The 12,351-nt window shown below is 51.9% G+C and overlaps 1 protein-coding gene across 2 annotated transcripts in view; it reads left to right on the top strand.

Annotated features, from left to right (window-relative positions):
• Positions 1-12,042, top strand: part of ESRRB (estrogen related receptor beta) — a 167,669-nt gene extending 155,627 nt beyond the window's left edge. For both annotated transcript variants that reach the window (XM_037022847.2, XM_017649990.3), the window contains 2 exons: positions 2,224-2,493; positions 8,326-12,042. In XM_037022847.2, coding sequence (XP_036878742.1) covers positions 2,224-2,493; positions 8,326-8,570 — 515 coding nt within the window. In that variant the 3' untranslated portion in view covers positions 8,571-12,042. The remainder of the gene's footprint in view (positions 1-2,223; positions 2,494-8,325) is intronic.
• Positions 12,043-12,351: the final 309 nt, after the last annotated feature.

Here is a 12,351-nt window from a genome sequence, read left to right as displayed (position 1 = left end):
TTGTTGGGCAGATCTGCCTGCTGCATGTTTTCAGAGTTCTCCATCTCACTGGGCTCTTCCCACATGTGTGACGGCATGGTGACATGGTACTTGGGGTGTGTCTTTCCCTCTTGAATGTGAGTTCTTGAAAGCAGGGACCAGTTCAGGTTTGAACTCGATATTCTGTCCCCAGGGCCTGGCCCTTAGTAGGTGCTCAGTAAATCTTCATTGAAGGAATGAAGAGGCAGAGAATGCTGTTAATGTTCTGGTGACTCCACCTATGAGATTAGCCTCACAGGGGCCTCTTCTCCAGAAAGCCTAGCTCTTACCACACCCTCCCTCTTTGCCACCTTCCAGTTCAATTATCTATTAATTTCGGCTCATCCACCTCCTACATCTTTCCTCCCTGTCTGCTTTCAGGCCCCCCAGTGCAGCCCCACACTCCCCTATATGCACACACCTTCGTGTGTGGGCTGATTGGTATCTGTTAATTAATGTCGCCCAAGGCCTCTCCTGCTCAGAGGCCCGATAAGGGAAATTGGATGTCCATTTCTATCTATCTTTTATTACCTCCCAGCTCTCTCCACCACCACAGGCAGCCACGCACCCTCTCCCACGCCAGGATCTGGGCTACAGCACACATGCTCTGTGCCCCTCTGTGCCAGCCAGCCTCCCCCTGACAAGGAGCATCAATCCAGGCCTGCCCCGTGTCGGTCAGTATAATCACTCTAGCTCTTTGTCTGTCACCCACGGAGGCCAGCATCCAGGTGGTGATCCAAGGCCTGGGCTGTATCACCCCAGATCAGGCCTAGGAACTGTGATGACTAGACTAGGAGGGTGCTTGCCAGGAAAGGGAGATGTGCCAAGTGAAGGCTTCAGTCCTGGGGTGCCCCCTAAAGTTGAAGGCTCATGTGCTGGTTGGAAAGCGAGAAGTGGTTGTTAGAGACAAAGGACAGCAGATGAGGGTGGGATAGACCCCATGGAGAGCCAGAGTGATGGGCCGTACCAACCCAGGCCTCCAGGTATGTCCAGCGGGGAGAAGAGAAGCCCTGCCAAAGCATGCTAGCAACAGTAACAAGAGCAACAGTAACTAACCACAACTTCTGTTTCATGTTATCATCTTATGTTTAGTGACCAAGATGTTTGAGAATCAACTTCTTCCCTCCTTTGTCCTCCTCTCTCTCAAATCAAGGTGTTGCTGACTTGGCCTTAATTCAGTGCATATATGATGTGATTCCAGGTACTTATTTTGCAGTTGGAGACTCATTTCATCATTAATAATAATAGTATGAGCTCAGCAAGAGTGTTGTATGCCTATAATCATTGCCTCATTATTAGATCTCACAGCCACCCTCTGCATTGAAGCAGGCACTGCTGTTTTACCCATTTCACGGGGGAGGAGGCTGAGGTCTGGGAAGTCACACAGCTTTCACAAGGTCAGCCTACAGCTGGTAAATGAGGAGTCAGAACTCAAGCCAGGCAGTTGTCAGAGCACATTGGACCAAGAGAGCGTGAATATGCTGGACACATCTCCACCCCAACCTTCTTTCACTCTGGAGTCAGCCTCCTTACTCCCAGGGAAGGGGAGACTCCCTTGACTCAAGGCTCACAGAACATGGGACTTCTTGGGTCGTTAGGTGGAGAGCGATGGCCTGGGCAGCAGGGGTCTGGCCCCTGGGAGGACAGGCCGCCCTGTGATAAAGTGCCCCCTGACCTCAGGGATTCTTGAGCTCTTAGCAGCTCCAGACTTTTGGGGGCAGTGGTGGGGGGAGGTGGTCGGATTACTGGCCAGGAACAGCTGAGTCCTCGTTCCTGATTGGGCCCCTGGGTCTCGGCACAACTGAGATGGCATTGAGGACCAGGTATCACTTTCAAACACCAAAACCACCCCTGGTTTGAGCGTGGGAGAGGGGGGTTCTGGAAACTCCCCAGGATGGAGAGGACACTGTACAGCTATTTCCTGATTCTACTGTGAATTTAATAACTCCTTAAATTACAAATGTGTTTAATTAACCAAAAAGCCTCTCCAGACATTTGAAAAACACCATAGAACTAACAATAATGATGATAATAACAACAGTCAACATTGACTGAGCTCTTCTTACGTAAGTCTTTTCCATGAATTCCGTGTCTGACTCATTCACCAAGGAAGGACATTGTGACCAGCAGGTACAGGTCCAGAGGAGCCTGGAGCGCCCCCGCCCCGCTGACCGCTGCTGCCCGCCTTGCCCCCTCTTCCTGCAGGCTTCTCCAGCCTCTCCCTGGGGGACCAGATGAGCCTGCTACAGAGTGCCTGGATGGAGATCCTCATCTTGGGCATCGTGTACCGCTCGCTGCCCTACGATGACAAGCTGGTGTATGCCGAGGACTACATCATGGACGAGGAGCACTCCCGCCTTGCGGGGCTGCTGGAGCTCTACCGGGCCATCCTCCAGCTGGTGCGCAGGTACAAGAAGCTCAAGGTGGAGAAGGAGGAGTTTGTGACGCTCAAGGCCCTGGCCCTTGCCAACTCAGGTAAGGGTGGGTGGGGGTGCACAGGGGGTGGCTCAGGAGGTCTTCATGGCCTGAGGATCATGGTTCTAGGGATGGTGAGCTGGGCTGCTGCGAGAGGCAGGATGGTGTGAAGATGTTGGAGCTTCTCATCACCAAGATTGTGCAAGGGGTAGCCTGGAGTTAAAAAGATGGTGATGAAGACCAGCAATGACTGAGCATTTCCTAAGCCCTTGATTTGCAGGGTTTGCAGGGTTTGCAGGGCACTCTGCCTAGCCCCTGAAAGCCAGACCAGCACACTACTTAAGGACACAGATTCTACTGCCATGTTGCTAAGGGTCAAATCCTTCTACCACTTGGGCTAGTTGCTTCACTCTGTGCCTCAGTTTTTTCATAGGTAAAATGGGAACAACAAATAGTCTCTACCCCACCAGGCTATGGAAGGGATTTATTCACATATAAGTATAGTATGCTTACAACATGCCTGGCACATAGTAAGTGCTAAACCTGTTAAATAAATTAGCTTTGAACTTAATTACTACACACAACCCTATGAGCAAAGTTCTTATTATTTGAACCCCATTTTACAGAAGTGGAAAACTGAGGCTTGGAAAGGTGAAGCGAATTGCCCAGGGTCACGCATTTATAGAGTGTCAGAGCTAGGACTTGAACCAAAATCGGCCCTGAGCTTATAACCCATTCCTTGACTCTCCCAATCAAATTGCTCAAGCATGAGACAGAAAACCTTCCCAACTGAATGACTGAATCCAGCATTAAAAAGGAGGCTTCACTCCATTTCTTTAGCCCAACCAACTTCTGACTAGACTATCCAGGGAGAGAGGTAGGGCACTGGTGAGGCAGGTGAGTGAGCTTGCATGTAGTCTGTGTCCCCACTTAGAGGGTTTCCACTCTATGCACAGCGCCAGGCCAGGGCTGGGGGTGGGGGAACACAGGAGAAGGAGAAAAGCAGGGTCCTTGTTTTAGAGAGTGCCAGGCACGTGCACACACAGTTCTGCCACAGGGCCGTGTGTGGTACAGTTAACTGTTCAAGTGTGTGTCAGACGAACCCAAGTTCAAACTTCAGCTCTGACACTTAGCAGTGTGACCTTGGGCAAGTCAGCAACCTTCCTTAGCCCTGTCCTTGTGTGTAAAATGAGGGTATCCTAGGACTCCTCCAAATACTTTTGTATTAAATAATTGACTGAAGATAAAAGTACTTAGCCCATTCCTGGTGTAGAGGAAATGTTCAATAAGTATTAATTATTATCATTATTAATATTAGAGGAAACAAAGTATTATGAGCATAGTGAAGAGGGAGGGCTGGTTCCCAGATGGGGATAGTACAAATAGGGTAACCAACCAGTTTGCTTGATATTGCCATGTTCTTACTGAAAGGCCCATGTCCCAGGAAAACTCCATCCCTGGCAAACTGGGACAACACACCTAGTCCTCCCTAATAAATGGATTAATAGAGAATGCAGGGGACACTGCTGATGCCTCACTCAGACCCTTTTACTGGGTTAGTGCCTCTGTGCCCCAGCAGCTGAGTTTTGCTGCTAACAGCTCACAGCTGTTCACCTCACCTGCCCGGAGAGTCGCATATCCCACACCCCTTGTCACCCTCAGCCAGTGATGGACCCACACAGGGGAGCACAAGGCTGGACTCCCGGCAGGGTGGGATCAGAGCTCTGCGAGGGAGCCCAGGGAAGCCGAGGCTGCATCCTTACCTTGCTGGTTCCCAGCCCTGCCCTCTGCTTCCCCCCTCCCTTCTTTCCTCCTGAAAGCGTGCCCTGCACACGTCCAGTGCATGTGAACCCATCTCACGCTCTGCTTTCAGGGAACCTGATCTAGTGCAGAGAGGGAAGCATTTCTTTCCTTTTTTTTTTTATAGCTCAAATACCTTTTATTAATAAACTAATGCAAAATAATAATTAAAATTTTACATGCTTCTGTAGAGACCATTTATACTTTAAGATGACCAAATCATAATATATTCTTTGTTAAAGAATGCTAATGCTGTTGGGGTTTTCTGTACAGTTTTAGATTGACAGAATAATTGAGCAGATAGTATGCAGAACTCCAAACGCCATCCCACCCATGTCCCCCATGCCCTCTACACAGTTTCCCCTATTTTTAACATCTTGTATTAGTGAGGTAAATTAATGAGCCAATACTGATACCTTAACAAAGCCCAAAGTTGTCATCAGGGTCTACTCTTTGTGTTGTATGATTCTACAGATTTTGACAAATGCATAGATAGTGACAGGTCTTCATCATTCCATGTCATATAGAAGTATTTCACCACCCTCATTATCCCATGCTCACCCATTCAGAGGGGAGCATCTGAACCAGCCGCTGCCCAGGGGCTGGGAGTTCGGGTGGGCAGAGGAGGAGAGGGAGGGTACGCAGTGAAAGCAAACAGCACGTCCTCAGTGTTGGACTGTCCTGGCCCCTTCAAACCAGATCTGGAGACCAAGCGTGCCCATGCTCGGAGAGGAGGGTGAAGAGGGAGGCTGCTCAACTGTCGCCCCAGCCCACCCTCAACACCAGGCTGCAAGGGCCTTCAGATGGCTCTTTAGCTCAGCTACATATTCTTGTCTTGATCTCACATACACAGACGTGTGCACACCCACACATGCCCGTGCACACACGTACATGTGCACACACAAATACGTACACAGTCTCACACACATATGCACACTCACACACATGCCATCTGAGGACTGACAGAGGTTTGGTAGCATGAACCCATCAGGGGCTCCAGCTAGCGTCAAGCTTTGCCTAAGTACACATTTTGTCCTGTAAGACAAAGTTCCTGGAACCTGGACTTCTTGCCCCAGTGGCAGCTTCCAGGTCACCCTGCAGCTTGTGTGCAGGTTGAAGAAACTCAGTGGAGAAGGAGGAGTTTGTGACCCTCAAAGCCCTGACTGCATAGTGGGGCACTCCGTTTCAGGCAGGAAACAGGAAAGGAACAGGCCTTTTTGTGGGTATGGCTAGAAAAGCAGTTTGGGTCAGTCCAGAGACCCCAGGGCCATGAAAGGTTTGGGTTGTAATACAGGGAGCCATGGAAGGCTGTCGGGGAGATCCCTGTCCCCCAGCAGTGAACTAGGAAAGTCACCCAGGCCTCAGTAGACAGTGTGTTGGCTGGAGGAGAGCAGGCACCAGGAGATTACTGGAATGGTCCTGGTGGCAGCCCCAAGGGCCACTGTGGGTGCCACTGCTGGCTGAGTGGATGGGGCTGGACCCTCAGATGTGGCTCAGGGCTGACGCTAGGCAGAGGAGTGAAGCACATCAGAGGCAAGATGTGGCCCCAAACCACAGCCCCCTGGGAGCCTGCTCACCGTCTTTCACCCCGTGTCTTGGCCATCTCCAAGGCTCCCTGACAGCAGAAAAAAATTCATAGCCATTGATTTTGTAATTAACAGTTTATCAATGCCATCAATACAGACTCGCTGATGGATTGCAAAGGAATTAATCTTGCAATGTTATTTTATTTCATTTTGGTCGAAGGAAGCTGCCAATTTTGGCCTCCTTGGGGAAGGTGGGGGGATGGGGAGATGAAGCTTGCAGGAGGCAGGGAGTCTGGATGGCCAGGCCCCAGGCTTACAGGAACCGGCACCGCTTGAGCACAAGCTCTGTAACCAGCTGAGAGTGTAGGAACAGAGCTGTGTTTCACCTCCAACTGGCAAAGAAGGAGTCCTTACTGCCTTGGTAACAAGGAGCAGAAAAATGTGGAGGAGTCTTGGGTGTGGGGCCAATAACACCCAGCCCTGCGAGCACACTTACCCCCAGTCTGAGTGCTAACATATGAGGTGCCTACTAAGTGCCTGGGTACGTGCTATTTCATTTACCCTTCACCTCTGCCCTATGCACTCTTATTTGCTCCATTTTACAAAGAAACCATCTCAGAGAGCCTAAGTAACTTGGCCAAAGTCACACAGCATCTAAGACACCAGAGTCTTACCTACCTCATTCTGTTGCTATCCTCTTAAGACAGAGAGGCGGGACCCTTGGAGGCATGGGCTGCGTGTGGGTCCCGAAGGTTAGAGGGAGTCACTAGGGTGAGCCAGCTGGTGCAGCTGCCCTTGGCAGTCTGGTATCTACACCAACCCAGCACACAAAGGAACTGCAGTGCTCTTTTGAGGAATTCAGGAAACTCACCCAGCCTTCCTTGGTGACCCACCCAGAGCTTCAAGTTCATCATTTAATCTACATGGACCCTTACCCTCCCACCTTTGGTGGGCACTGGGCACTGTAGCTCAGGGTGGCGAGTCAGGATCTTTAATGAATTCATAAGAGGGTTGGTTATTTTCCCTGAGGCCAGGGAGTGGGTTCCAGGAGATTCCATTTACTTCTACTCAGATCCAGCTGTGACTCAGCTGTCCATGGGTGCCTCCCTGCCCACTGGGATTTAAGTATTTGTTTGAACCCCCAATTCACGGCCTGAGTCCAAAGCCCTTCCCAGGGTTTTAGAGAACTCCCAACAGCATCCTCCATCACCAGGTCCAGCCAATGCTATCTCAGTCCTTGCCATGTCCTCCACCACAAGGCAGCCAGACACAGCTCAGCCCCTTCATCTGGGTCTGTTCTTGGTAACCAGCATTTGTAAGGTCATTAAAGTGAAGACTCAGCCCAGAGGCAGCAGCAACAACAGTAATATTGGTGACGGTGATAGTGATGGTATTGATGGTGATAATGGTGGTGATGATGGTAGTGATGGTGGTGATGGTGGTGATAATGGTGATGGTGGTGACAATGGTAGTTGTGATGATGGTGATATGGTGATGGTGGTGGTGGTGATGGTAGTGGTGGTGATGGTGGTGATATGGTGATGGTGTTGGTGATGACGGTGGTGATGCTGATGGTGATGGTGGTAGTGGTGACGATGGTGATGTGGTGGTGGTGGTGATGGTGATGATGCTGATGGTGATGGTGGTGGTGGTGGTGATGGCAGTGATGGTGGTGGTAGTGGTGACGATGGTGATGTGGTGGTAGTGGTGATGGTGATGATGATGATGGTGGTGGTGGTGGTGGTGCTGATGGTGATGGTAGTGGTGGTGGTGATATGGTGATGGTGTTGGTGATGACAGTGGTGATGCTGATGGTGATGGTGATGGTGGTGGTGGTGGTGGTGATGGTGGTGGTAGTGGTGACGATGGTGATGTGATGGTGGTGGTGATGGTGATGATGATGATGATGGTGGTGGTGGTGGTGGTGATATGGTGATGGTGTTGGTGATGACAGTGGTGATGCTGATGGTGATGGTGGTGGTAGTGGTGACGATGGTGATGTGATGGTGGTGGTGATGGTGATGATGATGATGATGGTGGTGGTGGTGGTGGTTATGGTGGTGATATTACTTTCCAGGTATTTACTTTGTGACGAGTACTGTTTTAAGCCCTTGCCCTGCATTAACTCATTTAGCTCTTGAGGTAGGTTGTGGCTATTATCTCATTTCACAAATGAGGAAAATGAGGCACAAAGTTACGTAACTTGCCTGAAGTCACACAGCTAGCAAGTGAGGGATGCAGGATTTCAGCTCTACCAGTCTGGCACCTCCAGGGCAATGACAGGTCTGTCCATGTTCAAGCCCTTCAGGGTCTCCACAACCACCTCATGGTGGTTTCTCCAATAGTGTCCTCCCTAGATATAGATCTGCCTCTGGGTCCAAACGCCAGCTCTATCACTGGCCTCTGTGACCACAGACTGGCCGCTTAACCTCTCTGAGCCTCAGTTTTCCTCTCTGTAAAGGGAGGATTTGCAAGTCTCCAAAGGTCCCAAGGGCCCAGGGAGCAGCCCGCCTGCCCAGGCAGTGCTCTGAGCCATGCCCTCTGACGCTCCCCTTTGTGCCCCCAGATTCCATGTACATTGAGGACCTGGAGGCAGTCCAGAAGCTGCAGGATCTGCTACACGAGGCACTGCAAGACTATGAACTAAGCCAGCGCCATGAGGAGCCACGGAGGACGGGCAAGCTGCTGCTGACACTGCCCCTGCTGCGGCAGACAGCCGCCAAGGCCGTGCAGCATTTCTACAGCGTCAAACTGCAGGGCAAGGTGCCCATGCACAAACTCTTCCTGGAGATGCTGGAGGCCAAGGTCTGATGGCCCGGCACACGGACCGACTCCCACCTGAGGACAAACGGATGGACCGATGTGGAGACCTTCACAACCACCAGCCTCGGCCTCCAAGCCCTGTATCATGGCCATGAGCAGTCCCAGAGGAAGGGGTTTCTCCCCTCCCGGCTGTGTGCAGAGCCCTGGGTGCAGTCGGGCATGGGAATGGGGATGGGAGGGCAGGCCATGGGGCTCATCTGTAACTGGCTTTCTCTTCGGTGGGATTTTCCTTGTCCATGGGCAGTGCTGCAGCCTGGGCCAGGGCTGACTCCCCTGAGCCTGGAGACCATGGAGGAAGTGCCCCATCTCCCCACTAAATCACCAAGAGGCAGCACATATAGATCCTATCCCTGCCCGACCCCATCACCTGGGTGCGAGGTGCTTAGCTCCCAGGGCTCCTGTAAACTTAGGGTGGGCGCCACCTAGAGGTTTTTCTTTCCCAGAGGGCAGGTGCTTCTTCCAGAGGCCCAGCCCACTCTGAGGTTCTGTGGGGTCCCTCAAGAGACCCTACACCTTCCACAGTCCAGACGGCTCCCTCCTCCATCCTTGCAGCGTGACACACACTTGGCTCCCAGGGCAGCTCGCCATCAGGAGAATGGCTGCCAAAGCTCACATGTTCCTGGGCTCCCCATCCTTCGGCACTCCCACCAGGCTGTCACCACTGTGCCAGGGCCTGCCTGTCCTCCCCCTCCTCCTCTCTTTTCCCAGAAGTCCCCCTACTTCTTCCTGCCCCTACATCAGAACTCACCTGGACAGTGCAGTCAGCCAACCCAGAGGACTGCAGGGCCCGCAGCTGGGAGCAGTGCTGGCTCAGGGAAGACCGGGCAGACAGCACCCTGCAGAGTGCCCACTTACGCTGGCTCCTCTCCCCAGCAGCCTTCAGGGCAGGTGCAGAGCAGGTTGCTCGTGGGGAAGGTGCGGGGACCTGGCCCCATCTGTGGGCACCCTCATTCTAGGCTGGCAGTCCTGGGAGGATAGGGCAACCTGGGGAGAGGCTCTCACCAATCTTTGCCAAGCACAGAAAAGCCCAGAAGCAGTAATAGACAGGCAGGGAACGCTGAAGACGGAGCACGTTGGAGGTCGCCAGCCTGCCTGAGCCTTCCTGGCTTCCAGGGGCAGCGGGCAACAGGACTCCCCTTCCCCTGCATTCCAAAGGGCTGCACAAACCAGTGCCAGTGTTTGCTTGCTCCTGCTGCCCTTGGGCTAAGGAGGTGTGATTATATCTCCCCGGGCACACTGAGAAGGCTCAGCTCTGTGGCAGGACCAGCAGCTGTGTAGGGTGACCAACCACCCCACTTTGCCCACAGTGACCTTGGGTTTAACACTCTAAGTCCTGTGTGCCAGGAAACCCCTCAGTTCTGGGTAAATGGGGTCACTTGGTCACTTGACTTCTGTGAGGGACTGTAAAAGTCAGTTATAACTCACTCTGGGGGCAGCCTTTCTGGTGTGCATGGGTCAGTGGAGGGTAGCTTAGATGGTCCCCTGAGGATGAAAAGGCATCAAGTGTGGTGGAAATGCCCCCTCTAGGCACTGCCTTCTAAAGCAAAGATCAGAGCAACCCTACCTGGAACACTTGGGGGAATCCACACTCAATCCACACCATTCTAATCCAACCTCCTGTCCACTGGAGAGGCAGGCAGATCCTGCCTGCCCTAAAGGCCAGGTGCCCAGTTCCAAAGCCTCACAGCCTTCCTATGGCCAGCAGCTGCTGCTGGTCCCACCTCACTGCCTGTCCACCCCCAGACACCATGCCTCCTGAACTTCCATGCTGGGACATCTGAGGTCACCCCCAGGGGTGGTTGGTAAACACCTAGCCGCTGTGGAGTGGCTCTCTGATGTCCTCAAGTAGAAAACGTCCAGGGTTTCAAAAGACCTCACAGACCAGTGAAGTATGCCCCACCTCCCTTTTGCCCATGTGTAACTGGAGGCCAAAGTCACTTGACAGCATTGGAATTAGGTCCGGGATCCTTCACCCCCAGCTCTCAGTCCCCAGTCTGGGCGGACCCGCAGGCTCTTCCTCAGCATCAAGGGGCTGGGGCTAAAACCGAAGTCTAGTTGAACTTTTATGGTCCATGCTCTGAGGTCTGATGGAGAGACCTCACACTGAGAGAACTTGGGGTCTGCTCTGGGAGCCTCCCCGAGCCTCTCACCTGCTGTGTGCTTGAGGAGGTGGGGCCCAGGTGGCATCTCATCTCCCAGGCACGTGGTTCTCTGCAGTGTCACTTCCTGCTCAAGCATGAGATCCAAGCTGTCAGCCACAGCAGGCCTTGTGCAAAACTGGCATTTGCAGGCCATCTTTTCTAGGAAAAGCATTTCTGGCTAACTGCACCAGCTGGCTTGGAGTGGATGGGTGTTCTGGATACAGAGAAGCTTTGCCTCACTGCATCTAGTGCTTCTGCAAGTGTCCCAGCATTAGAGCCCCTTTCTGTCTAAGAGGGAGTGGTAGTCCTGATGGCTTAGTGCCAATGAGGTGGATGCTGCTTTTACACATTATTTTACAAATGAACTCCCATGGCAACAGGAAAGGCATCAATAACAATGGGAAGTGACCAGCGGGAAAGGGGCTCTAGTGTGTACTTAATAGACCCACTGGACACTCAGAAAAAAAAGTTTAGGGGCCAACTTAGTTGGAAGCCTCACCAGATTTGGGGCCTCCCTGGGAAGAGGGGACCCTGGCTTAGGGATGAAGTGAGGAGAGTTTTAAGACACCGCCGCCCCCACCCCCAAATGGGATGGAACTCAAATTTATCCCCAAATCTACTGCTCTGGGAAAATCTGTAAAGAGGAAATAGCCCTTCTCAGCTGTACTCTCATGATACAGGTCATTGAAATGAACCGAGAAATAAAATGTAAAAATCCAACCATGGAGAAGATGGTATCGGCTGGGTTTTGTTTGGTCCCCGTGTCCCCGCCCCTTCTAAAGTCTCCAGACTGGTTTTGTCACATGAACCTCCGTAGCAGCCCCGGTTTTTGCATACTGGAAACTTCAGCTGTCTTGGCCAGGTTTGAAGAACCAAGTAAGAAGCTCTTAAGAGCAGGGTGGGATGTTGGCTGGGAGGCCACAGTTAGAGGAGCCAGAATCTGCACCCACCCCTGGGTTAGGGGCCACCCTTCCCTCCAGACTCCCCCTCTTGTGCAGATGAGAGAAATGGGCATGGAGGTGGGGAGGTGCAGTGACAAACTTGTGACAAGAAGACAGAGGGGCCCATGGCCACAGAACAGCACCAAAGAAAACCATTATGTGGAAAGATTGTTTTATTTTCTAATAATGACAAATGGCCGGGATGGCTTCTTAAGATGTATATATTTTTAAATGGCAGTCCCTCACTGAGTCACCCACCTATACATATTTCCGCCTCTGTATATGTTCTCCCAGAGACCCCCTCACCCCTCCTTGTAAATCAAACTGCCTAGGATTCTGCCATCCTGGTCCCATGTATCTGGAATCTAATAAATAAGGAACGGCCTACTGGAGAGTTTCTTCACACATTATTTTTCCGGGCTCGCTGTCCACTGGACAGCACTGCCTTCAGGTCTTTGATGCTAAGAGAGGCCGTCGGGAGATGCAGCTCAGCCTCAGAGTTCTCTGGGTATTCAAGTAGGCATTTTTAAAGAGCTCAGCAACAAAACTTGTTTTGTTGTGCTTGATTATTTTCATCAATGCCAGAGAAATAGAACATCAGACGTATGTGAATCAAAAACAATTCCTTGCCTTAGGAATTTGAAGTGCATCTGTGTATGCATGCACATAATGCTGACTGCACAGAGC

This window comes from Manis javanica, chromosome 8 (assembly GCF_040802235.1).
Source record: "Manis javanica isolate MJ-LG chromosome 8, MJ_LKY, whole genome shotgun sequence".
NCBI classification, from domain to species: Eukaryota; Metazoa; Chordata; class Mammalia; order Pholidota; family Manidae; genus Manis; species Manis javanica.
Note: the sequence above shows the minus strand (reverse complement) of the source record. Positions and strands in the feature narration are given on the sequence as shown.